The sequence below is a fragment of the Natator depressus genome, chromosome 13, assembly GCF_965152275.1.
Source record: "Natator depressus isolate rNatDep1 chromosome 13, rNatDep2.hap1, whole genome shotgun sequence".
Classification (NCBI taxonomy): domain Eukaryota; kingdom Metazoa; phylum Chordata; order Testudines; family Cheloniidae; genus Natator; species Natator depressus.
In genome coordinates, this window is record NC_134246.1 from 34,794,557 (window position 1) to 34,822,284 (window position 27,728).

Genomic DNA, 27,728 nt, shown 5'->3' on the forward strand with positions numbered 1-27,728 from the left:
CATACATGTCTGTCTCTGGTGGTTGTGGAGAAAAGCTTGGAAATGTGAACCCTACCAGCTCAAATGACAGAAGGCAAGTGAAAGGAACCCAAGTTTTTAAAATAAATCTCATGATTTTTAAGCCAAACTTGGGATTTCCTGTGACCTGACGTGACTTTTGGCATACTTGTAGTTTGCATTAGTGCTGAAATCAGGATAGCAGAACAGTGCCTACTACCTTCTTTGTCCCTTTTTCTTCAGTTGAGAGGCTGTTATTTTAGTTGTGGTTAAAGAGAGGCAGAGTGTGAACAATGGTTTGCGCCATAGGAAAAGTGAGAAATGCACATAACTGGTGTTTGTTAAACTGGAACAAGTGACAGGGTGTAACACAAGATGGGGATAACCAGGTGGAAAAGAGACAACAATGGTCACAGGTTTGTAGGATAGGGTGGAGAGTTAGTTTCTCAATGGAAAAGGAGACTGTGTCCTTCAGAACATCCAGCTAATCTAACAGGGCCACATACTGATAGCCTTGCTCACAATGAGTAGCAGTTGACACAGGACCCTAAGGGAGTTAGGCATTCCGTTGGTGATGCAATTCAATGGGAGACTGATACCAGTGGTGCCACAAGTACTCCTTTTCTTGATACCAGTGGGTGACTTCCTAATTATCGGTTTCAGAGTAGCAGCCGGGTTAGTCTGTATTCGCAAAAAGAAAAGGAGTACTTGTGGCGCCTTAGAGACTAACCAATTTATTTGAGCATAAGCTTTCGTGAGCTACAGCTCACTTCATCGGATGCTGTAGCTCACGAAAGCTCATGCTCAAATAAATTGGTTAGTCTCTAAGGTGCCACAAGTCCTCCTTTTCTTTTTCCTAATTATCATAATTACTTATCTGCCCCACATTAACATAGTATCTGAGCACCACTGTATTTATCTCCATAACACCCCTGTGAGTTAGGAAAGTGCCTGTATCCCCCTTTTCCTATGGGGAACCAAGGTTACAATCTCTGGGAGAGCAGGGAGCAGAACCCACATTTCCTGAGTTCTAGGCAAGTGTCCTAACCACTGAACCATCCTTCCCCTCCCAAACTTTCTGCACAAATAGTCCCACTGAAGTCAATGTTAGGGTGAAAGAGTCATCATGGGCAGGACAGATCTGTGGATGTTACAGATATCCTGAATGTAACCAGAGCTGTTCAAACTCTGTGTTATGGACCCTGTGTATTGCTAATGGAGATTCCCCATTTGCTCAACCTGGTAAGGACCTGGGGGATTTGGATTTTATCTCTGCTGATGCTGTGGCTTTCCACAGAAGCCATCCAGACAGCCATGTGATCCTTGGGGGTTACAAATGCATTGCCATGATAGAACAATAAGTGAAAATATTCTAATAAATAATTATGCAGACATTGAAAGGGCTGGGGAAAATTGCCCATATCCTGTTCCCCTTGCAATGTGTGTTTTGTCTCTGTAATAGGTGTATGTCATCTCTCTACAAAAATGGGGACTGGGCAGAGAAATTGCAGGCCTTGGAGGAAAGTATGTGTGCTAGACTTTCCAAATACACCTGGAGCATCCCAAAGGCAACGAAAATGCTACTCGAGGCGGCTGAAGATGAAAATTACTCCCTGACTGAGTTCTGGGCCTACACTGTGGTCTATGGAATGTTACATGAGGTGGGTGAAAAACTTTCCCTTTTGTAACTTTCTAAGGTCCCCGTCTAGCCCCACTCACCAACCTACCCAACCTTATGACTTGGGATTGCACGTTGATTTGAGTCCACACAGGAAAACAAGAGGGCTTGGACCCAAGTTGCTGTGGCACACTGGCTCTGACCTACCCCTCTATTAAGAACCTAAGACCTTGGGTCCTGAGTGCATGCTGAGCCAAGTCAGACTGATTTTTGTGTGCGGAGAAACGGGTCTTGGGCTCACACCTGAGTCAGACCCTGGGCTTAGTGTATAGAACTTCCCTCAGGGAGTCTGCAGGGGAAGTGGGGATTAAGTCTTAGGCTAATGGCTTGACCACTTAGTCATTGAGGAAGGTTTATTCTCATAAATAAATAAATGCTGAGTGGCTCCACTGAATTCTGTGGAGTTACTTGAGTTACTTCATCTATACACTTGGGTGACTGAGGGCAAACTCCACATCCGTCTAGCTACCATCTCAGCCTGTGGAAGTGTGTTGGCGCCCTGAGCTCAGGCTTGGACTGAGCGGCTGGGCAGAGACTGTAGGCAATGTTACAATCACAGTTTAAAAGTAGGAGTGTGTTTGTCTGAACTTATAAAATCCTGTCTGTACAGCTGGACAAGGGACACTTGTCTGAGCAGCGGAGTGCTTCTGAGAACGGACATAACCCCTATCCCATCTATGCAGCAGTGGATGAGCGAAGTTTTTCCAAAGTAACTGAATACTCTCCAGGTAAAAACAAACAACCAAATCTGTATGTAATCTCAGTGTAAAGAAGCCTGTCATTTATTTCACCTCCATACAACTCCTCGAGGCAGCAGAGATGTTGAGGTTGTCTTTAGAGCTGATTGAAAATGAAAAAACAAATTGTGAAAAAAAATAAAAAAATTTAAATCTTTTTTGTTCACCAGGATTATTAATGGGCCCCTTTTTCTTGTTGCATGACATTTGTTTCCTTTGTTTCCCCTAGAAATTGTATCAAAACATAGAATCAATCATAGAATCATAGAATATCAGGGTTGGAAGAGACCTCAGGAGGTCATCTAGTCCAACCCCCTGCTCAAAGCAGGACCAATCCCCAATCAAATCATCCCAGCCAAGGCTTTGTCAAGCCTGACCTTAAAAACTTCCAAGGAAGGAGATTCTACCACCTCCCTAGGTAACGCATTCCAGTGTTTCACCACCCTCCTAGTGAAAAAGGTTTTCCTAATATCCAACCTAAACCTCCCCCACTGTAACTTGAGACCATTACTCCTTCTTCTGTCATCAGCTACTACTGAGAACAGTCTAGATCCATCCTCTTTGGAACCCCCTTTCAGGTAGTTGAAAGCAGCTGTCAGATCCCCCCTCATTCTTCTCTTCTGCAGACTAAACAATCCCAGTTCCCTCAGCCTCTCCTCATAAGTCATGTGTTCCAGACCCCTAATCATTTTTGTTGCCCTTCGCTGGACTCTCTCCAATTTATCCACATCCTTCTTGTAGTGTGGGGCCCAAAACTGGACACAGTACTCCAGATGAGGCCTCACCAATGTCGAATAGAGGGGAACGATCACGTCCCTCGATCTGCTCGCTATGCCCCTACTTATACATCCCAAAATGCCATTGGCCTTCTTGGCAACAAGGGCACACTGCTGACTCATATCCAGCTTCTCGTCCACTGTAACCCCTAGGTCCTTTTCCGCAGAACTGCTGCCTAGCCATTCGGTCCCTAGTCTGTAGCTGTGCATTGGGTTCTTCCGTCCTAAGTGCAGGACCCTGCACTTATCCTTATTGAACCTCATCAGGTTTCTTTTGGCCGAATCCTCCAATTTGTCTAGGTCCCTCTGTATCCTATCCCTGCCCTCCAGCGTATCTACCACTCCTCCCAGTTTAGTATCATCCGCAAATTTGATGAGAGTGCAATCCACACCATCCTCCAGATCATTTATGAAGATATTGAACAAAACCGGCCCACATATTTTAATTTGATTTTCTTTAACAAAATCTTGATTTTCAGTAAGAAAAGAGTAAGTGAAACAAAACCTTAAAAAAATTCCTTAAAATATCAGTAAAACTATGGCAGAAAATTTCACAAAACAGGGAAAATCCAGGTAACATTTAAGACTGCTGGGAATAAGTTTTGTTCATGCAAAAACCTTTTTTGAGAAAAATTCAAACTCACTCTTGTTTTCTTTTTTCCTTTCTCCTGTTTTGGAAAATCTTTCTAGGTGGAGACACACTTTATTTATTATCTTATTTACTTATTTAGATTTAACAATATAAAATTATGTGTCTTGAAGCATCTAGGAAGCTAACAGAATTAATAACGCAGTAAAATTCCTGGAGCATGAAAGAATAATTTCACAAGAAACTCACCAGCCATCACTCCATTCACTTATAGGTATGACTTGAGCTGATCAAAAATGATCCAACAAAGTCAAAATTTTTCATGAGTATAGGTCAGTTTTGACCCCCAAAAAAATCATTTAGAAAAATACTGAAATGAAGCCTTTCAATTTTTAGTTTCAAGAAGACATTTTGTTTCAAAATTAATTTTACTTTAAGTTTTATAAAAAATAAATGAACATGAAATAAAAAGTCAAAATCACAATGAAACTTTTTTGACTGACCAAACTAAAATTGTCTTGAACACTTCTTTTTGCAGGGAATTTTTAGTTTAGATTTGTTTTCATTCCAATTCAGAACAAAACCAAATTTCACAAATGTGGAGTTTCCCTCCAAATGGAAAATAACAGCTTCTGCACAGCCCTAGATGTGCCCAGAATTTCTCTTATATTTTGGACGGTTTAGAACCAGGTGGTAGCTCACACATTTTGGGGAGGTGCTAAGGGACTAAGATGTGGGGAGAACCAATTGGAGGAATTGTAGATGAATTAGGGATCACATGGGCCTTCTGGAACACTGAGAGAACTCTGCATTATGGGGCATCTTGGAAGATAGCATGACGTTCATAATGGGAGAAGGTAAGGTAGGAGGTGAGGATGTAGGGAATTCAATGGTGAAGCAAAGGGGATGATCAAGTCAAGCTGGGAGCAATATTTTCAATAAATTGTTTTTTCACTAAAATGCATTTTCAGGCCCCTTTTTGTTGAATTCAAATATAATGAATAGTTTCAGTTGGGGAAACAAATTTTAAGTGTAAAACATTTTGTTTTTACTGTTTGATTTCAAATGGTCTTTTAATTTCAAATGTGGTCATTAAGAAAAGTGAAAACAGATTAATCAAGGAGGAAGGAAATGAGTCAACTAAAATGTTTTGTGGGACGTGAAATGAATAAAACAAAACAAAGTTTCATTTTCTGTCAACTCAAAATGATTTATTTATTTACTTTTTAATTTGGTGAAAAATTAGGTTGTTTTTTTCAGTTTGAATCAAACTAGATATTTCTCCAGAGTTTTTGGTTCAGCCCCTGAATTAAAAATTACATTATTTGCTCAGCTTTAGTGGTAAGAACTCTGAACTGAGACACAGGTGGTGTGGGGTTGTAGTTGGAGCCTGGGAGGTGAGGACCAATGGCTTCATACAGAATGTGAATAGGAGTCAAGGAGGAATATGAAGATGGGACAACATGGATGGGAAGAAACTTTATTAATGCAGATGTTGTCTGAAGCACGCTTACATTCCCCTGAGTTATGGATATCTCATGCCACCCTTTCCTGCTGATTCACCTGCAACCTCAAAACTCTTGCTGGGCTTTGTTTCCAAACTCTTTCTTTTTATTTTTCAGCATCCTGGTTTGAGTTCACCCCCCATGAAGCCAGCTTCCTTGGCTATGGAGCAAGTGTACCCATGGAATACTTTGGAAGTGAATACAAGAATGGGGAACTAAAGAAGCAGAAAGAAGAGAAAAGCATGAGTTACCTACAAGGTGAATGATCATGCCCCTTCTTCTTAGGAGATGGAGACAATTGACACAATTGAGCCTGGTTCGATGCATAGATATCGGAAATAAACCACGGAATACTAAAATGGAGAAATATTTACATATATTAGAGAGCTTTTATGTAGTCAGTTGAGTGGGGTAAAAACCAGTTTTCATAAGCCATAAAAAATTTTGCGTATCAAAAGAAATTCCTTTCCTAAATCAGAACAAAAAAACAAAATTATTTTTTTTCGCAAACTGAAAATAAAAAAAATGTTTTGGTTCAGGTGTGTCAAAATATTTCATTTAAATGAGAATATAAAAACAGCCACAATGAGTCAGACCAAAGGTCCATCTGGACTAGTAGGTCCATCTAGCCTCGTATGCAATCTTTCGACAGTGACCAATGCCAGGTGCTTCAGAGAGAATGAACAGAATAGTCAATCATTGAGTGATTTGTCTTCCTATTGTCCACACCCAGCTTCTGGCAATCAGAGGCTAGGGACACCCAGAGTATGGGATTGCATCCCTGCCCATCATGACTAATAGCCATTGATGGACATCTCCTCCATTAACTTATTGAAATCTTCTTTAAATCCCGTTATACTTTTGGCTTTCACAAGATCCCCCAACAACAAGTTCCACAGGTTGATTGTGTGTTGTGTTTTTGTTTTAAACCTGCTGCCTATTAATTTCCTAGGGGGTCCCCTGGTTCTTGTGTCATGTGCACGGATAAATAACACTTCCTTATTCACTTTCTCCAGACCATTCATGATTTTATAGAACTCTAACATACCCATCTTAGTCACCTCTTTTCCAAGCTGAAAAGTCCCAGTCCTTTTAATCTTTACTCATACTGTATCTGTTCCATATCCTTAATCATTTTTGTTGCTCTTCTCTGTACTTTTTACAATTCTAATATATATTTTTTGAGATGGAGGGACCAGAACTGCACACAGTATTCACGGTGTGAGTGTACCATGGATTTATATAGTGGCATTTGATACTTTCTGTCTTATCTAGCCCTTTCCTAATGAATCCCAACAGTCTGTTAGCTTTTATGACTGCCACTGTACACTGAGTGGATCTTTTCAGAGAATTATCCACAATGGCTCAAAGAGCTCTTTCTTGAGTGGTAACAGCTAATTTAGATCCCATAATTTTGTACATATAGTTGGGATTATTTTTTGCAAAGTGCATAACTTTGCATTTCTCTGCAATTAATTTCAAATGTTTCATTTCAGTTTTGACCCTTTTTATTTTTTACTTTTTCTTTACTATAATTAAATTAAATTTTAAAGTGTTCTTTTTAAAGAAAAAACAAAAAACAGTTTTTGTTTATAAAAAAGTAAAAATGAAACAATTTGAAACTTTATTAAAAAAAAAATCATGTAAAAAATTCATCCAAACTGACTCTTTTCGATCAACAGTTTAGGTTTGATCGAATGGAATTTTCTCCACAAGTGTTTCAGCAGAAAATCTCAACCAACTTTAGCACTTTTCATCCATAGCTCTTAAAGCACTTTTTCTGATTATCAATATGTGCATTGTACAGGTGGGGAAAAATAACATAGGAAGGGAAAATGACTCAAGTCACAACTGGGAAGTCACTCGGTGCAGTAACGGGAGATAAGGTTTAGGAACCAAGGTGTCCTGATTCTCAGAGTGGTGCCCAATTAAGTAGACCATTCTGCCTCCTTTGAAGCTATGTCTACACTAGCACTTTTCTTGGTAAAACTTTTGTCTGTCAGGATGTGGAAAAAAAATCCCTGTGACCAACATAAGTTTCAACAACAAAACTACCCGTGTGGACAGTGCTATGTTCATGGTTTATGCTGACGGAAGAGAGCTGTCCCATCGGCATACAGCAGCTACATGGGAGACCTTACAGCAACATGGCTGCAGCAGTACAGCTGTGTCTCTCTAAGGTCGCTCTAAGGTCTCTAAGGTCTATAGTGTAGATATAGCCTGAGTTGATCACCCATGTCTGTGTTGCTTGGCCTTTTCTGCTCATTTGAAAACCCAGCCTTACCTTCTAGGGATTTTAAAAGGAGTTAGGTGCCCAAATCCCAATTTCATTGGGAATTGGGCATCTAATTACCTTAAGCTCCTGTGTAAATCCAAGCAGTAATTTTTTTATTGCTCTTAAAGGAAATGGGTCAATTTCTACTCTGTTACACCTCAGAGTAACTTCATTGACTTGAATAGATAGTCTTGTGGTTTACAGTAGTGTAATTGAGGTCAGAATTTGACCCTTTGCTACATTTTGGGCCATCTGGAGGACAGTCCATTGGATACTGGTGAGGAATCTAATTAATGAATAACCTTAATTACCACACTCCCATATGTGGTCGCAATATGGAACCATTACATGTTCTCACAGTTTGGTCTTCTGAGGATTGTGAGACTTTTGTTTAATTCTGGTTGCTGGGTTTAGTGTGTGGATCTTGGGTAGTGTTTGTGGCTAGTGGTTTGCAGGAGGTGAGATTTGATGATCTCATGGTCCCTTCTGCCTCAAGGTCTATGACTGCAGGACTTTATGATCTATGGTATGTGTTTCTTTGGTTGTATTTCTTGACCCAAACTAGAGTCCTCCTTACATAGCAGAATGGTTCTTACCATGGAACTAGTAATTTTGGGGATTTCTCTCCCCACACTCTGGAAAATGGGATAATATTTTTTTTAAATACTGTGAAAATGTTCAGTGGAAATTTTTTGACTTTTCAGAAAAGAAAGGAAAAGAAAACCCCTCACAATAAAAACGTTCAGCGCAAAAGCAGTGAAAACCAAATCCTTTTGAAAACCAAAAAACATTTCAGTTTTCAGCCAATACATAAATAAATTAATACATAAAATAAAAAATAAAAAAAGTTTCTAATGAAAAAAACCCTTTTCATGAAAGCAGACATTTTACTTGACATTTTCATTTTAACAAAAACCCCAATTTTCTATAAAAAAATAATGTGAAGAAAATACTGTTATGATCAACCCTAAGTAGAACCTGTGTAAGTAAACAGCTTCAAATCCTTTTATACTCTTTTCCTTCTTGTTTTCAGGTTTGTGGGGAAGTGCCATTGGCAGCAAAACGGAAAATGAAAAAGTAATAAAAGGTATGCCAGTTTCTGTCCTCATAGCACACTGGCGTCAGAGCTCAGGTCCTCAAGTTTGTTCTGGATGGGACTCTCCAGAGTGGAGTCTTCTTTATCAACTCCAGAACTAGCTTCCTGCACTGCTCTAAAATAACCCACTGTAAGGACTTTTACAGCACAAGGCAAACTGCATCTCTTTGTGTGTGCTGCTGAATGTGAGGATGTTTTGTGTTCTGCAGACTTTTTTTATTTAGTTATTTATTCTATTTTAATTCATGGCAAAAGTTCTTAGACTGGCTGTTTTAAATTTTTATTAGAGGAGATCAGAAAATCACAAATTTTGGTGGGAAAAATGCCCAACTTTTTCTAGTTGAAAAATAGTAAAATAAGTTTGAAAATTGGGATTTACTCCACTTTTCTCACATCTTTTTATATTCTTCCACATGCGACTTTCCTCAGTGAGTTTAAAAAAAAGAGGACGATGAGTACAAAAGGGAGAGAGAGATTGTGAAATGCAGTGAAAATTCAAACACCAAAAATAGAAAAATGATATGTTTTGGTTTCTAAAAAATGAAATAAAGTGTCATCTTACACTGTTTTTTCTTTGTTAGGGTATGTCTACACTACGAAATTAGGTCGAATTTATAGAAGTCGGTTTTTTAGAAATCGGTTTTATATATTCGAGTGTGTGTGTCCCCACAGAAAATGCTCTAAGTGCATTAAGTGAATTAACTCGGCGGAGCGCTTCCACAGTACCGAGGCTAGAGTCGACTTCCAGAGTGTTGCATTGTGGGTAGCTATCCCACAGTTCCCGCAGTCTCCGCTGCCCATTGGAATTCTGGGTTGAGATCCCAATGCCTGATGGGGCTAAAACATTGTCGCGGGTGGTTCTGGGTACATATCGTCAGGCCCCCGTTCCCTCCCTCCCTCCGTGAAAGCAAGGGCAGACAATCATTTCGCGCCTTTTTTCCTGAGTTACCTGTGCAGACGCCATACCATGGCAAGCATGGAGCCCGCTCAGGTAACCGTCACCATATGTCTCCTGGGTGCTGGCAGACGCGGTACTGCATTGCTACACAGTAGCAGCAACCCCTTGCCTTGTGGCAGCAGACGGTACAATAAGACTGGTAGCCGTCATCGTCATGACCGAGGTGCTCCTGGCCATGTTGGCCAGGAGCGCCTGGGCAGACATGGGCGCAGGGACTAAATTTGGAGTGACTTGACCAGGTCATTCTCTTTAGTCCTGCAGTCAGTCCTATTGAACCATCTTATGGTGAGCAGGCAGGCGATACGGATTGCTAGCAGTCCTATTGCATCATCTTCTGCCGGGCAGCCATGAGATGTGGATGGCATGCAGTCCTTCTGCACCGTCTGCTGCCAGCCAAAGATGTAAAAGATAGATGGAGTGGATCAAAACAAGAAATAGACCAGATTTGTTTTGTACTCATTTGCTTCCCCCCCTCCTCCGTCTAGGGGACTCATTCCTCTAGGTCACACTGCAGTCACTCACAGGGAAGGTGCAGGGAGGTAAATCTAGCCATGTATCAATCAGAGGCCAGACTAACCTCCTTGTTCCAATAAGAACAATAACTTAGGTGCACCATTTCTTATTGGAACCCTCCGTGAAGTCCTGCCTGAAATACTCCTTGATGTAAAGCCACCCCCTTTGTTGATTTTAGCTCCCTGAAGCCAACCCTGTAAGCCGTGTCTTCAGTCGCCCCTCCCTCTGTCAGAACAACGGCAGACAATCGTTCCGCCCCTTTTTTCTGAGCGGACGCCATACCACGGCAAGCATGGAGGCCGCTCAGCTCGCTTTGGCAATTAGGAGCACATTAAACACCACATGCATTATCCAGAAATATATGCAGCACCAGAACCTGGCAGAGCGATACCGGGCGAGTAGGCGACGTCAGCGCAGTCGCGTGAGTGATCAGGACATGGACACAGATTTCTCTGAAAGCATGGGCCCTGCCAATGCATGCATCATGGTGCTAATGGGGCAGGTTCGTGCTGTGGAACGCTGATTCTGGGCTCGGGAAACAAGCACAGACTGGTGGGACCGCATAGTGTTGCAGGTCTGGGACGATTCCCAGTGGCTGCAAAACTTTCGCATGCGTAAGGGCACTTTCATGGAACTTTGTGACTTGTTTTCCCCTGCCCTGAAGCGCATGAATACCAAGATGAGAGCAGCCCTCACAGTTGAAAAGCGAGTGGCGATAGCCCTGTGGAAGCTTGCAACGCCAGACAGCTACCGGTCAGTTGGGAATCAATTTGGAGTGGGCAACTCTACTGTGGGGGCTGCTGTGATGCAAGTAGCCCACGCAATCAAAGATCTGCTGATATCAAGGGTAGTGACCCTGGGAAATGTGCAGGTCATAGTGGATGGCTTTGCTGCAATGGGATTCCCTAACTCTGGTGGGGCCATAGACGGAACCCATATCCCTATCTTGGCACCGGAGCACCAAGCCGGCGAGTTCATAAACCGCAGGGGTACTTTTCAATAGTGCTGCAAGCTCTGGTGGATCACAAGGGACGTTTCACCAACATCAGCGTGGGATGGCCGGGAAAGGTACATGATGCTCGCATCTTCAGGAACTCTGGTCTGTTTCAAAAGCTGCAGGAAGGGACTTTATTCCCAGACCAGAAAATAACTGTTGGGGATGTTGAAATGCCTATATGTATCCTTGGGGTCCCAGCCTACCCCTTAATGCCATGGCTCATGAAGCCATACACAGGCAGCCTGGACAGTAGTCAGGAGCTGTTCAACTACAGGCTGAGCAAGTGCAGAATGGTGGTAGAATGTGCATTTGGACGTTTAAAGGCACGCTGGCGCAGTTTACTGACTCGCTTAGACCTCAGCCAAACCAATATTCCCACTGTTATTACTGCTTGCTGTGTGCTCCACAATATCTGTGAGAGTAAGGGGGAGACGTTTATGGCGGGGTGGGAGGTTGAAGCAAATCGCCTGGCTGCTGGTTACGCGCAGCCAGACACCAGGACGGTTAGAAGAGCACAGGAGGGCGCGGTACGCATCAGAGAAGCTTTGAAAACCAGTTTCATGACTGGCCAGGCTACGGTGTGAAAGTTCTGTTTGTTTCTCCTTGATGAAACCCCCCGCCCCTTGGTTCACTCTGCTTCCCTGTAAGCTAACCACCCTCCCCTCCTCCCTTCGATCACCGCTTGCAGAGGCAATAAAGTCATTGTTGCTTCACATTCATGCATTCTTTATTCATTCATCACACAAATAGGGGGATGACTACCAAGGTAGCCCAGGAGGGGTGGTGGAGGAGGGAAGGAAAATGCCTCACAGCACTTTAAGCACAGCACTTTAAAAGTTTACAACTTTAAAATTTATTGAATGCCAGCCTTCTTTTTTTTGGGCAATCCTCTGTGGTGGAGTGGCTGGTTGGCCGGTGGCCCCCCCACCGCGTTCTTGGGCATCTGGGTGTGGAGGCTATGGAACCTGGGGAGGAGGACGGTTGGTTACACAGGGGCTGTAGTGGCAGTCTGTGCTCCAGCTGCCTTTGCTACAGCTCAACCATACACTGGAGCATACTGGTTTGATCCTCCAGCAGCCTCAGCATTGAATCCTGCCTCCTCTCATCACACTGCCACCACATTTGAGCTTCAGCCCCGTCTTCAGCCCGCCACTTACTCTCTTCAGCCTGCCACTTACTCTCTTCAGCCCACCACCTCTCCTCCCGGTCATTTTGTGCTTTCCAGCACTCTGACATTATTCGCCTCCACGCATTCGTCTGTGCTCTGTCAGGAGGACAGCATGAGCTCAGAGAACATTTCATCATGAGTGCGTTTTTTTTTCTTTCTAATCTTCACTAGCCTCTGGGAAGGAGAAGATCCTGTGATCCTTGAAACACATGCAGCTGGTGGAGGGACAGCGGTATTTAAAAAGACACATTTTATAAAACACTGGCTACAGTCTTTCAGGGTAAACCTTGCTGTTAACATTACATACATAGCACATGTGCTTTCGTTACAGGGTTGCATTTTGCCTCCCCCCACCACGTGGCTACCCCATCAACCCTCCCCGTGGCTAACAGCGGGGAACATTTCTGTTCAGCCGCAGGATAACAGCCCAGCAGGAACGGGCTCCTCTCAGTGTCCCCTGAAGAAAAGCACCCTATTTCAACCAGGTGACCATAAATGATATCTCACTCTCCTGAGGATAACACAGAGAGATAAAGAACGGATGTTGTTTGAACACCAGGAAACATACACTGCAATGCTTTGTTGTACAGTGATTCCCGAGTACGTGTTACTGGCCTGGAGTGGTAAAGTGTCCTACCATGAAGGACGCAATAAGGCTGCCCTCCCCAGAAACCTTTTGCAAAGGCTTTGGGAGTACATCCAGGAGAGCCGCAAATGCCAGGGCAAATTAATCCTTTCACATGCTTGCTTTTAAACATGTATAGTATTTTAAAAGGTACACTCACCGGAGGTCCCTTCTCCACCTGCCGGGTCCAGGAGGCAGCCTTGGGTGGGTTCGGGGGGTACTGGCTCCAGGTCCAGGGTGAGAAACAGTTCCTGGCTGTCGGGAAAAGCGGTTTCTCCGCTTGCTTGCTGTGAGCTATCTACAACCTCATCATCATCATCTTCTTTGTCCCCAAAACCTGCTTCCGTGTTGCCTCCATCTCCATTGAAGGAGTCAAACAACACGGCTGGGGTAGTGGTGGCTGAACCCCCTAAAATGGCATGCAGCTCATCATAGAAGCGGCATGTTTGGGGCTCTGACCCAGAGCGGCCATTCGCCCCTCTGGTTTTCTGGTAGGCTTGCCTCAGCTCCTTAAGTTTCACGCGGCACTGCTTCGGGTCCCTGTTATGGCCTCTGTCCTTCATGCCCTGGGAGATTTTGACAAAGGTTTTGGCATTTCGAAAACTGGAACGGAGTTCTGATAGCACGGATTCCTCTCCCCATACAGCGATCAGATCCCGTACCTCCTGTTCAGTCCATGCTGGAGCTCTTTTGCGATTCTGGGACTCCATCATGGTCACCTCTGCTGATGAGCTTTGCATGGTCACCTGCAGCTTGCCACGCTGGCCAAACAGGAAAGGAGATTCAAAAGTTCGCAGTTCTTTTCCTGTCTACCTGGCCAGTGCATCTGAGTTGAGAGTGCTGTCCAGAGCGGTCACAATGGAGCACTCTGGAATAGCTCCCGGAGGCCAATACCGTCGAATTTTGTCCACAGTACCCCAAATTCGACCCAGCAAGGCCGATTTAAGCGCTAATCCACTTGTCAGGGGTGGAGTAAGGAAATCGATTTTAAGAGTCCTTTAAGTTGAAATAAAGGGCTTCATCGTGTGGACGAGTGCAGGTTTACATCGATTTAATGCTGCTAAATTCGACCTAAAGTCCTAGTGTAGACCAAGGCTTAGTTTCCTTTTATCGTTTCCTACTGGATTTTTTTTTAAAAAAAGGTCAAAACTGATATTTAATATTTCAACTTTGACAAAGATTTCAACTTTGACAAAGCCACATTTTCAGAGAGGAAAAAACATTGGTCAAAACGTTTAAATCAGCTCTAGTTTTATATATTTTAAAAAAAACATAATCAATAAGTCAGTAAGTCAAATGGGAAGTAATAAGATCTAGATGATGGTTTGAGTCATATGAACAGACAGAAATGGATATATAAATCACTCCCACTCCAAGTGTCACTTTGTTCCCCTTTAGTTCAACCACAAATAGAGGTGACATCAACTTCTGTAAGTGTCCCAAGCACCTCTAGAGAAGGACACAGTGCCACACTAAGTGGGTGTTCAACATGGGATAATGATAAGATAGAGATTTAGTGACAAGATTGATGGGGAGTAGACAGAAATAGATGTGGTATAATTTCATCAATATATTTTTCTCCTAAATCTTTGCCGCCTAAAAGTTGTGTTCTAAAGGACTGAATTATTGTCAATGTATTGTGAAATAACTGACTCGCCTAATTGAGGTTGTTTTTTTTTTCAGATATATTCTTTGGCTTCTTTAAGGGAGAAAAAGAATCACATTCACCATCTAAAGAAAGTAGGTCATTATAGACCATGGTCACTCCAATGATACAAGTGGAATTACTTACCAGATGTGCCTACTGCTGATGTCTATAAAAGGCCATTCCCTTCCCCTTCCCTGGGGAAAAAATACTGGTTGTTCACTGAAATACCAGAAATAAAAAATATTTCACTAACAGTTTTCTAAAAAATGATTGTTTTTATCAAAACCAAAACAAATTTACTGAAAAAAAATCAGTTTTCATATTCTAGTCACTCATGAAAACAATAGAAATATTCAACCCCCAGAAATGTTTCTGTGCAGAAATTTTATTTTGTTTACTTTTGTTTTTTGGTTAAAAAACTATTTCAGCTAAAAAAATTGGATTTCCTCTAATTTCTACAAATTTTGTTCCTTATAAAACTTGAAAATATTGACTTGACCGTGATCTTTGTAACATGAATTGCTTCCTAGTTGATTATGTGATTGTCCATGAAATAACTGATACTCCTAATGGCATTTTCAGGTTGTCCAGAAGGAATAGTCGAGGGGTTTCCAGCACCCACCCTTGAACCTGAAGCTGGTAAGTATATACATTTGGCTGCCTGTTTTGTTCTGCATCGTTAGCCAATAGTTGGGGTCTTCAGGGCCATGTTGTTTGGGGGAGGAATAGATGAAACAAGTCAGGTAAATCATGTCTCCCTGAACAGAGTAGAAACAAAAAAACGAGCAGTTTCCTTCCTCAGAAATCCCCAAGTCTGCCACTCAAAGAGCTCTGTGCCCAACCAGCTCAATCTCTGTGCTTCCTTTTCACGGTCATGCTCACAACTCCATCTCTTGGCCTTCTGTCTCTCTGATACCCAGCCTTCAACAAATATCATAGCCTTTGCATGTACAACCAGGGAAACCATTCAGTATGCATGGCTGAAATCTGACCTGCCATAGGAAATACTCTCATTGTTTGCATTTGTTTCACTAAAAGGATGTAATTGTAGAGATGATTGGGAATTTTTTTGACAAAATAGTTTTTTGTTCCTGAAAAATGCCACTTTGACAAAACTCAAACTGTCAATTGGAAAGTGTTAATTTCGATTAACACCCCAACTAAAAAAGCTGGAAAAAATACTTTGAAATTGATGAAAAATCCTGTTTCAGCATACTTTAAACTAAACAAATATATTTTCAGTTTAAAAAGCTTTTCATTTTGAAAGTGAACTTAATTTATACTAAGGAAAAGGATTAACATTATTTAAATGAAACATTTCAATTGATCTGAACTGATTTTAGGGGTGAGGTATGTCAGTTTGCAAAGCATTTTGAGATTTGACTATTTGAATCAATTCAAGACAGGCACATTTTGGAAATCTCCAAAATTTTTGTGGAATGGGAAAACCATTTCCTACCTAGGCTGATTTATATGAGCCTTCTGAGTCTGAAGTATGCATAACAGGCCCACTGGCATGGAAGAGGTCTGTGAATGTCTTCAGATCAAATACATACCAGATGGCAGTCATTAATATGTTTCAGTATAACAATACATTCCTGGAAACCTGTAACTCTCTTTACAAGAGTAATGTTGGTTCTGATTTTTACCTGAATTGGGCGAATTGTGTTGTGAGTATTGGTTATCCATTCCAATAAATATTAACTCTCACATTCTCTGTTCGACAAAGGATCATAGAATCATAGAAGATTAGGGCTGCAAGAGACCTCAGGAGGTCATCTAGTCCCATCCCCTGCTCAAAGCAGGACCAACACTAACTAAATCATCCGAGCCAGAGCTTTGTCAAGCTGGGCCTTAAAAACCTCTAAGGATGGAGATTCCACCACCTCCCTAGGTAACCCATTTCATTGCTTCACCTCACTCCTAGTGAAATAGTGTTTCCTAATATCCAACCTAGATCTCCCGCACTGCAACTTGAGACCATTGCTCCTTGTTCTGTCATCTGCCACCACTGAGAAAAGCTGAGCTCCATCCTATTTGGAACCCCCCTTCAGGTGGTTGAAGGCTGCTATCAAATTCCCCTTCACTCTTCTCTTCTGCAGACTAAACAAGCCCAGTTCCCTCAGCCTCTGGTCGTAAGTCATGTGTCCAGGCCCCTGATCATTTTAGTTGTCCTCCGCTGGACTCTCTCCAATTACTCCACATCTTTTCTGAAGTGGGGGGGCCCAAAACTGGACGCAATACTCCAGATGTGGCCTCACCAGTGCCAAAAAGAATAATCACTTCCCTCGATCTGCTGGTGATTAACCTGAAATCCTTTTGAGATCAATTTGAGATTTTTTTGAGCCAGAAATACAGATTTTAAAAAGGAATTTTTTTTTTCCTTTGGGGCTGCTGGAAAGGAGGTCCAACTGAAAGCAGCTAGTTTTTTCTCTGCTTTGGGGCCAGAGCAGAGACAAAAGGGGCTTATCTTTGTGAATTGCAGGTTTTCTTTGCCTGCAGGCAAAGTACTTAACCTCCTGCAGGGAAATTTACAGTCTTCGCAAACCAGAGGTTTTTTCCCCCTAAAAGTAAATAGGGGAGTGTTCTACCCATTTGCCTGGAGACAAAAGTGGTAGGGTTTTTTTTTTTAGGATTTTGATTTTTTTTACAAGGAGCACAGATTTGAAAAGGAATTTTTTTTCCTTTGGGGCTGCTGGAAAGGAGGTTTCCAAGTAGTGGAGGTTTTTTGCTTTGATTTGGAGCCAGAGCAGAGACAAAGGGAATTGTCTTTTTCTGTAGGCTGACAATCACTATCAGAGAATAGGTATCCTATTCCAGCAGGGCAAAATTTTACAAGCCAAGTTTTGTTTGTTTTATTTCTAACCCTCGGGTGTAAAGTTAGTTAAAAACAGAGAGGTAAAGATGACAGACACCAAGGCACTACACAAATTGGAGTTAGCCAAACTGTAGACAATGAAAGAAGCCGAAAAAGCTCTAGAAGCTGCTGACCGGAGAACAATGGAGGCAAAGGACAAAGAGATGGAGGCAAGGGACAAAGAAATGGAGGCAAAGGACAAAGAAAGGGAGGCAGCAAAAGAGGCAGAACAACACCAAGTGTCTGCTCACAGGAGAGCTATGGAAGCAAGGGCCAAAGAAATGGAAGCAAGGGCCAAAGAAATGGAGGCAAGGGCCAAAGAACTGCAGGAAAAGGAAAAAGAGAGGAAGCATGTGGAGGAGATGGAGAAGATAAAGGCTCAGCAGAATATATCAACAAACCCTAGCAATCCTTCTCCAGGTACCACTTCCCATCCCAGAAAGTTTCCCACCTACGAGGCAGGTGATGATACTGAGGCCTTCTTAGAAAACTTAGAAAGGGCCTGCCTTGGGTACAGCATCTCTACCAACCAATACATGGTAGAGCTAAGGCCGCAGCTCAGTGGACCCTCAGTTGAGGTGGCGGCTGAAATGCCTAAAGAACACATGAACAAGTATGAACTGTTTAAATCCAAGGCGAGAGTCAGAATGGGGATCACACCTGAGTATTCTCGTCAGAGGTTCAGAGCTCTAAGGTGGAAACCAGACGTATCATTTACCCGACATGCCTACCACATTGTGAAACATTGGGATGCCTGGATATCAGGAGCAAGTGTTGAATCTCCAGAATTGCCCTTCCTAATGCAAATGGAACAATTTTTAGAGGCTGTTCCTGAGGAAATAGAAAGATACATCCTAGATGGGAAGCCCAAAACTGTAATCGAGGCAGGAGAGATTGGAGCCAGATGGGTGGAGGTGAATGGCAGAGAAGAAGAAAACTGGTCGCAGTTGGAGCGGAGACCAGAAGGGACAACCCCAGATCACACGCTATTACCGGGGGCCGCCGAAGGCCCCACCTACCCCCCAAAGAACCCTCCAGACACCTTATTGTCCCACCACCCCATTCTCCAGCAACCCACCTCGCCCCAGTGACCCGTCAGCTGGACGATGTTTTAAATGTAACGAGCTGGGGCATGTAAAGGCCAACTGCCCCAAGAACCCCAACAGATTACAGTTCATTGCACCGGAATCACACCAGAGGTCCGCAGACCCAGATACCTCCCAGATACCCTTGGAGCAGAGGGAAACTGTGAGTGTGGGCGGGAAGAAGGTCACCGCGTGGAGGGACACCAGAGCACAAGTGTCAGCTATCCATGCTTCCTTAGTGGACCCCAATTTAATCAACCCAGAGATCCAAGTGACGATTCAACCCTTCAAGTCCAACTCTTTCGATTTGTCTACAGCCAAGTTGCCTGTCCAGTACCAGGGCTGGTCAGGAACGTGGACTTTTGCAGTCTATGATGATTGTCCCGTCCCCATGCTGTTGGGGGAAGACTTGGCCACCATGTGAAGCGGGCCAAGAGGGTGGGAATGGTCACCTGCAGCCAGGATAAATAAGCCGTGAGGCCTAGCTCTGTTCCGGAAACTTCTATCAGGACCCGGTCAGAGGTGGTGGACCCGGACCCCAGGCCAATGTCTGCAACAGCAGTAGCGGATCCAGTCCCAGAGACCCAGACGGAACCAGTCCCAGAACCAGAACCAGCAGAACAACCAGCACCAGACCCATTGCCAGCACTGAATCCAGTACTTGCAACCTCAACACCAGAGGGCCCCACTGAACCTGAACCAGCAGCAGCCTATAACCCTACACAAGAAACTCAGCCAGAGCCTGAACCCCAACATAGTGTCCCAGCGGAGAGTGGTTCACAGTCAATGGAAACAGCCCCATCCCTTACATCGCTTCCAGAGGGACCAAGCCTAGGTCCACAATCCAATGAGGAACTGATGTCTCCAGCATCAAGGGAACAGTTCCAGACCAAACAGGAAGCAGATGAAAGCCTCCAGAGAGCTTGGACGACGGCACGGAGCAACCCACCGCCTCTCAGCTCTTCTAATCGATCCAGGTTTGTTGTAGAAAGAGGACTTTTATACAAGGAAACTCTTTCTGGTGGACACCAGGAAGACTTGCATCCTCAGAGACAGTTGGTAGTTCCAACTAAATACTGGGCCAAGTTCTTGAGCTTAGCCCACAATCATCCTAGTGGCCATGCTGGGGTGAACAGGACCAAAGACTGTTTGGGGGGGTCATTCCACTGGGAGGGAATGGGCAAGGATGTTTCTACCTATGTCCGGTCTTGTGAAGTATGCCAAAGAGTGGGAAAACCCCAAGACCAGGTCAAAGCCCCTCTCCAGCCATTCCCCATCATTGAAGTTCCATTTCAGCAAGTAGCTGTGGATATTCTGGGTCCTTTTCCAAAAAAGACACCCAGAGGAAAGCAGTACATCCTGACTTTCATGGATTTTGCCATCCGATGGCCGGAAGCAGTAGCTCTAAGCAACACCAGGGGCTAAGGTGTACCATATTAATTCTCTAAAGCCCTTTTATTCCAGAGAATTAAAGGTTTGTCAGTTTACAGCCCAGGGAGGAGACAACGCCGAGTGGCCTGAAGGTGTCTACTACGAAGGGAAAAGTGCTGCTGGTGTGGAAGAGGTGAACCTCTCCATGACCCTTGGGCGTATGCAGCGACAGCAGATCAAGGGGCTGGGCACTAGCTACGCACCAACGTTCTCAGCCACCCCAGAACTGACTGAACGGGCATACCACTCCATTGACACAGGTAATTAAAGTCCAACCTTACCGGGTGTCTCCTCAAGCTAAAACTGCTATAGAACGGGAGATCCAGGATATGTTACAGATGGGGGTAATCCGCCCCTCTGGAAGTGCATGGGCATCTCCAGTGGTTCTAGTTCCCAAACCAGATGGGGAGATACGTTTTTGCATGGACTACCATAAGCTAAATGCTGTAACTTGCCCAGACAACTATCCAATGCCACGCACAGATGACGTATTAGAGAAACTGGGACGGGCCCAGTTCATCTCTACCTTGGACTTAACCAAGGGGTACTGGCAAATACTGCTAGATGAATCCGCCAAGGAAAGTTCAGCCTTCACCACACATCTCGGGCTGTATGAATTTAATGTCCTCCCTTTCGGGCTGCGAAATGCACCGGCCACCTTCCAAAGACTTGTAGATGGTCTCCTAGCGGGATTAGGAGAATATGCAGTCGCCTACATTGACGATGTGGCCATATTTTCGGATTCCTGGGCAGAACACCTGGAACATCTACAAAAAGTCCTTGAGCGCATAAGGGAGGCAGGACTAACTGTTAAGGCTAAGAAGTGTCAAATAGGCCTAAACAGAGTGACTTACCTTGGACACCAGGTGGGTCAAGGAACTATCAGCCCCCTACAGGCCAAAGTGGATGCTATCCAAAAGTGGCCTGTCCCAAAGTCAAAGAAACAGGTTCAATCCTTCTTAGGCTTGGCCGGTTATTACAGACGATTTTGTACCACAATACAGCCAAATCGCCACCCCACTGACAGACCTAACCAAAAAGAAACAGCCAAATGCCATTCAGTGGACCAAAAAGTGTCAGAAGGCCTTTAACCAGCTTAAAGTGACACTCATGTCTGACCCTGTACTAAGGGCCCCAGACTTTGACAAACCATTCCTAGTAACCACAGATGTGTCCGAGCGTGGTGTGGGAGCAGTTTTAATGGAGAAAGGACCTGATCAAGAATTCTGAGAGGGAAATGCAGAAAGGACCTGATCAAGAATTCTGAGAGGGAAAGCAACTGGTCAGTCAGTGAAAAAGAATGTTACGCCATTGTCTACGCCCTGGAAAAGCTACGCCCATATGTTTGGGGACGGCGTTTCCACCTGCAAACCGACCATGCTGCACTACAGTGGCTTCATACCGCCATGGGAAATAACAAAAAACTTATTCGGTGGAGTTTAGCTCTCCAAGATTTTGATTTCGACATCCAACACATCTCAGGAGCTTCTAACAAAGTGGCTGATGCACTCTCCCATGAAAGTTTCCCCGAATCAACTGGTTAAAATCATCCTTGAGATGTGGAAAATATTGTTAGACTTTATGTACTTGGTAGTATATTTAGAGGTGCATGTGTCTTATTAACTCTGTTTTTCCTAGAGCTCCAGGAAGAAATCCCAGCCAGCATTTCACCCTAGCTGAGATTTGGGGGGGCGTGCCATAAATATAAAGGGAAGGGTAAACCCCTTTAAAATCCCTCCTGGCCAGAGGAAAAATCCTCTCACCTCTAAAGGGTTAAGAAGCTAAAGGTAACCTCGCTGGCACCTAACCAAAATGACCAATGAGGAGACAAGATACTTTCAAAAGCTGGGAGGAGGGAGAAAAAACAAATGGTCTGTGTCTGTCTGTATGCTGCTTTTGCCGGGGACAGAACAGGAATGTAGTCTTAGAACTTTTAGTAAGTAATCTAGCTAGGTATGTGTTAGATTATGATTTCTTTAAATGTCTGAGAAAAGAACTGTGCTGAATAGAATGACTATTCCTGTCTGTGTGTCTTTTTTGTAACTTAAGGTTTTGCCTAGAGGGATTCTCTATGTTTTGAATCTAATTACCCTGTAAGGTATTTACCATCCTGATTTTACAGAGGTGATTCCTTTACTTCTATTAAAAGTCTTCTTGTAAGAAAACTGAATGCTTTTTCATTGTTCTAAGATCCAAGGGTTTGGGTCTGTCGTCACCTATGCAAATTGGTGAGGATTTTTACCAAACCTTCCCCAGGAAGTGGGGTGCAAGGGTTGGGAGGATTTTGGGGGGAATGACGTGTCCAAACTACGTTTCCCAGTAAACCCAGTTAAAGTTTGGTGGTGGCAGTGGAAATGCCAAGGGCAAAGGGTAAAATTAATTTGTACCTTGGGGAAGTTTTAACCTAAGCTGGTAAAAGTAAGCTTAGGAGATTTTCATGCAGGTCCCCACATCTGTACCCTAGAGTTCAGGGTGGGGAAGGAACCTTGACAGCTGGCAATGTACCTACTAATATAGCCCAATATACTGTTAGCCTTCTTGGCAACAAGGGCACACTGTTGACTCATATCCAGCTTCTCATCCACTGTAATGTCCATGTCCTTTTCTGCAGAACTGCTGCTTAGCCAGCCTGTATCAGTGCATGGGATTCTTCCATCCTAAGTGCAGGACTCTCCACTTGTCCTTGTTGAACCTCATTAGATTTATTTTGGCCCAATGCTCCAATTTGTCTAGGTCACTCTGGAACCTATCCCTACCCTCCAGTGTATCTACCTCTCCCCCAGCTTAGTGTAGAGGGTGCAATCCATCCCCTCATCCAGATCATTAATAAAGATTTTGAACAAAACCAGCCCCAGGATGATGGCTAAAGAAGAAACCATTTTGTAAATATAGAATTTTTTATTTATGGAATTCATTATGGTGCTAATCAACAAACTAGACCTTGTCATGTGTGTGTGTGTGTGTTTGTGAAAAATAACTGTTTGATTAAATGGAATTATTTTTAATATATAACATTTCTGTTTTCATTGACATTTTGGGGATATTCATAATAATGTCCCCGACAATCCAAACTCCCCACACCCTAATTTTGCAGCTAAAACTATTTAAAAATAGTTTTGACAGAAAACTTTCAAACAGCCCTCGAGGTGATGTGGCCATCTTGGCAGACAATGAGGAAGATGATATTGGGGTAGAATTTTGGTCCAACCAGAAGTGGATTAATGAATGTTTTTGTGAGACAATAGAGGAAGAGGCTGCAGAAGTTGAGAAGAGAAATAATAAAGTTTGGACACTGAGGCTTGGTCTTCACTAAGTGGGCGGGGGGATTGATCTAAGTTACGCAACTTCAGCTACATTATTCATGTACTTAGATCTACTTACCGCACTTCATTGCGGTAAGTCAATGACTGACACTCTCCCATCGCCTCTGCCTGCGCCTCTCGCCCTGGTGGAGTACCAGAGTCAACGGGAGAGTGCTCGGCAGTTGATTTATCGCGTCTAGACTAGATGCGATAAATCGACCCCTGCTGGATCAATCACTGCCTGCCAATCCAGCGGATAATGTAGACAAGCCCTGATTGTAGCCATGTGGACACAGAGGAAGGGATAATTTTTTTTTCAGATGAAAAGTAAAAAAAAAAAAAAGGCAAAATGTGGAGACATCCCAGACTAGAGGTAGGGAAGGAGGGGGAAGAATCTATCCTGAGGCATTTCAACTAACAACTTTGTCCTTGGGCTACTTGACAATATCTTCATTGTACTCTGTGTGTTGTTTCTTAAGCTTTGTCTACACGTCTACAGATGTTAAAATGGCACAGCTATGGCACTGCAGTTGTGTCACTGTAGTGCTGTCTTGTCAATACTTCCTGGACCGATGGAAGAGTTTTTTCCATCATTGTAGTTAGTGTTCCCCCTTGAGAGGAGGTAACTAGGCTAATTCTTCCATCAAACTACCTGTGTCTATACTGGGGCTTACGTCATTTTATTGCATCTCTCAGAGGTGTGAATTTTTCACACCTGTGAGTGAAGTAGCTAAACTGACCTAGGTTTTCAGTTTAAACTAGCCCTTAGATGTTTATATTATTGTCTGTGGCTGTGTGAAATGACTGGAAATCCTTATGACATTTTCAGGTGATATGGAAGGTGCATTACAGTGTGAGCCAGCAGGATCTGCACCAGGTGGCTTTTCACTAGGTAAGTGTATATCTTCCTGGATCTCTCACCCTGACCTTACAGTTGTAACTGCTTTTATGTTCATAGCATTCAAACGGAGAAGTTAGATTAAAAATTGCATAATTTTGCTCCAAGGTTGCGAGGTATCACCATGTTTTTCTGAAAATGCAGAACCTTTCCACACAAGAAACAAAAACAGAGAGAGAAAAAGCAGGCTGCTCGTTAAGGCAAGCTAGCACAACTCAACCATCTTGCTCTAGGCTGCCTCTTTGTAGACTGAGTGCTGAAACACCCACATTGCATGCTTCCCTCAAAGTCCTTTAACCTGCAAATATGACCAGGAAACCCCTTACAAGGAAAGTGATAGCATGTAATTATAACACTTTTTAACACTCATTTTTGCAATGTGGACACACAGTAAAGGATAATTTTTCAATTTTTGGAAAAGGAAAAAATGTGGAGGCAACCCCAGATTAGCAGTAGCAGAAGGGGAACTCAATTCTGCTGTAGCTCAACTAATATTTTTGTCCTTCTGTTACTAGCAAATGTCATCATTGTAACCTGAATACTGGTTCTTAAATTATTATATTGTTGTCTGTGGCTGTGTGAAATGACTGGAAATCCTTATGACATTTTCAGGTGATATGGAAGGCTCATTGCAGAGTGAGCCAGCAGGAGCTTCACCAGGTGGCTTTTCACCAGGTAGGTGTGTATAATTCTGGATCTCTCGCTCTGACCCTATAGCTGTAACTGCTTTTATGTTCATAGCATTCAAACAGAGAAGTTGGATAAAAACATTAAATACTCTTGTTGGAAGGTTGCAGTGTAATATTACATTATTTTTTTAAAAAATCCAGAACCTCAATACTCAGGAAATAAAAACAGAGAGAGAAAAAGCTGGCTGCCCCCTAAAACAGAGAGGCAAAACTCTCCCCACCTTGATCTAGGCTGGCTTTATTCAGAATGACTGCTTAAAAACCTAGATCACATGCCTCCCTTAGAGCCCAATAGCCTACAGGCCTGATCAGGAAACCCCTTACAAGTAAAGTGAGCGCTAACACATTTTCAGACTAGCACTACCAACAGTGGAATTGCTTCTGATCTGCTCCTGCTTGAGAGGATAATCATATCCAGATTGTTAATGACATAGTCTCATGAGTAATGCTCATGTTCTCTGTTTTCTAAGTGTGTGCTCAGGACCAAAGCCTCCTGGGAAGCTCCTGTTTCTTAAATAATATAGGCAACTCTTTGATGGTTACCACCAAAGTATCTGAGAAGCTTTCAAAAATTCAGGATGGGGAACTGAGGTTCAATGAGAAATAAAGTTGGGTAAAAAGTTGGGTAAATTCAAAGGTATCTCAACAAATTAAAATTGATGTTCAGTGGGATATGAGCGTTTAATCCCTTACAAATCCCAGCCTAAGTGACTTCTCAAATATCACCTAGAAAACTTTTGGCAAAGGCAGGAGTAGAACTGGCTTGAGTTGATTCCCAATCCACTCCCTGAAATTGATACTTGAATTCTGTCTCTGGTTCTGGTGTCCATATTTGAAAATGGGTCACTGAAACATTGGAGATGAATGCAGAGAAGTGTCACAAAAATTATGCCAGGTCTTATACAATGAGAAATTTAAGGAGTTCAGTCTGTTTAATGTATGAAAAAGAAGTCCAAGAGGTGACTAGATTATGGTGTTTAAATACAGCGGACCCTCACTAGAGCGCGCATCACTATAGCGCGGATTTGTATATAGTACGGTCCTGGCGATGGATCCCAAATTTAAATATTTAAATTGGGATCCATGGTAACGTGGCCTCCACTATAACGCTGTCCCCACGTTAATGTGGTATCACTCATGGATCCCGACCCCGCGTTCTAGTGAGGGTCCGGTGCACTTTCACAGTGATAAAATACAGGCATACTCTTGAATCTAGCAGGGAAAGGCATAAAAAGAAGCAATGGCGGGAAGTTAAAGTGAGACAAATCAAAGTGAGAAATAAGGCACACCTATTAATGATGAGAGTGATTAACCATTGGAACAAACTCCCAAGGGAAGTGGTGGAATCTCCATCTCTTTGGCTTCAAAGTCTGATTGGATGCCTTTCTGGAAGAGATACTTTAGTCAAACACAAGTTACCAGGATCGGTGAAAGTAACTGGATGAAATTGTATGGCCCATGCTATACAATAGATCAGACTAGGTGATCTAATGGTCCCTTCTGGCTTTAAACCTATATATAGAGAGAGGTTTCAGAGTAACAGCCGTGTTAGTCTGTATTCGCAAAAAGAAAAGGAGTACTTGTGGCACCTTAGAGACTAACCAATTTATTTGAGCATAAGCTTTCATGAACTACAGCATCCGATGAAGTGAGCTGTAGCTCACGAAAGCTTATGCTCAAATAAATTGGTTAGTCTCTAAGGTGCCACAAGTCCTCCTTTTCTTTTTATATATAGAGAGAATACTGAAGCTTATAGGACTTTGGCATTCTGTAGTCATATGCTATTCTCTGCAACAGTGGCATATGTTGGGAAGAGGAAGTCATTGGAGTTATGTGGCATGGCAGGGGTAAACCCCTTTAAGGCCCTGCCAAAATGCTGGCTGCAGCCTGCTCTCTGACCAGGAGGCCAGGGGTAGAGACACAGGTACTCAGCAGGGAGCCCAGCTGCAAGCCCTAAGGAGGTCTGGCTCAGAGGAACATGCTGAGCTAAGTGCTGACAGCTGGGCTGAGGCATGAGAGGGCTATAAAAGCCCTGGGCAAACCTAAGTGGGGAGGCTAGCCTGGGAGGAGCTAGGAGGGTGATATCACTCTCTCCTTACCAAAGAAGGAAACCTCAAAAGCTAGGAGACCCTGGGGAGGGTCTGTGGGGCACTAGCTGTTGCGGGATCTGGGAACTGCACAAACACTGTAAATAAAGACACTTGGGTGATCCAGCAAAAGAAGGCGTGGAAGATTCTTTATTATACCAGCCTAAACACAGGGTGCAGGCTCAAGAGGGAGAAAGCCTGCGAGGACCCTGTGAAGTTGCTATAGATTTACCCATCAATAAATGAGGGAAGAATCTATCTTACTGCATTTTGCCAAGATCTCCGGGGGTCATGTCTTCTAATCTTTCAGAGCAAACAATAATTCCCACCCTCATTGTCTCTAGGTGACACATCTAAAATCTCTATGAACACAGTTCCTGATTGGTCCTTGGACCAAATATTCACAGCCCACCTCCAGAGCTTTAAAGTCTAAAGTTTTGTAGAGATTTCCTGTCCTGTGTGGCGGCTATCAGTGAGTAATTGTGAGTTCCTGGAAATAAAGACAGGTTTCAGAGTAACAGCCGTGTTAGTCTGTATTCGTAAAAAGAAAAAAGAAAAGGAGTACTTGTGGCACCTTAGAGACTAACCAGTTTATTTGAGCATGAGCTTTCGTGAGCTACAGCTCACTTCATCGGATGCATACTGTGGAAACTGCAGAAGACATTATATACACACAGAGACCATGAAACAAAACTTCCTCCCACCCCACTGTCCTGCTGCTAACAGCTTATCTAAAGTGATCATCAAGGAAGGCCATTTCCAGCACAAATCCAGGTTTTCTCACCCTTTCCCCCCCCCACACACACAGACACACATA

The 27,728-nt window shown here is 43.3% G+C and overlaps 1 protein-coding gene across 1 annotated transcript in view; it reads left to right on the forward strand.

Annotated features, from left to right (window-relative positions):
* Positions 1 to 27,728, forward strand: part of LOC141997740 (cytosolic phospholipase A2 gamma-like) — a 45,276-nt gene that overhangs the window by 4,553 nt on the left and 12,995 nt on the right. Inside the window, exons 4-10 of the mRNA XM_074970158.1 lie at positions 1,460 to 1,658; positions 2,286 to 2,403; positions 5,400 to 5,540; positions 8,591 to 8,644; positions 14,598 to 14,654; positions 15,145 to 15,201; positions 24,748 to 24,795. Of these exons, the coding sequence (XP_074826259.1) occupies positions 1,460 to 1,658; positions 2,286 to 2,403; positions 5,400 to 5,540; positions 8,591 to 8,644; positions 14,598 to 14,654; positions 15,145 to 15,201; positions 24,748 to 24,795 (674 nt within the window). The remainder of the gene's footprint in view (positions 1 to 1,459; positions 1,659 to 2,285; positions 2,404 to 5,399; positions 5,541 to 8,590; positions 8,645 to 14,597; positions 14,655 to 15,144; positions 15,202 to 24,747; positions 24,796 to 27,728) is intronic.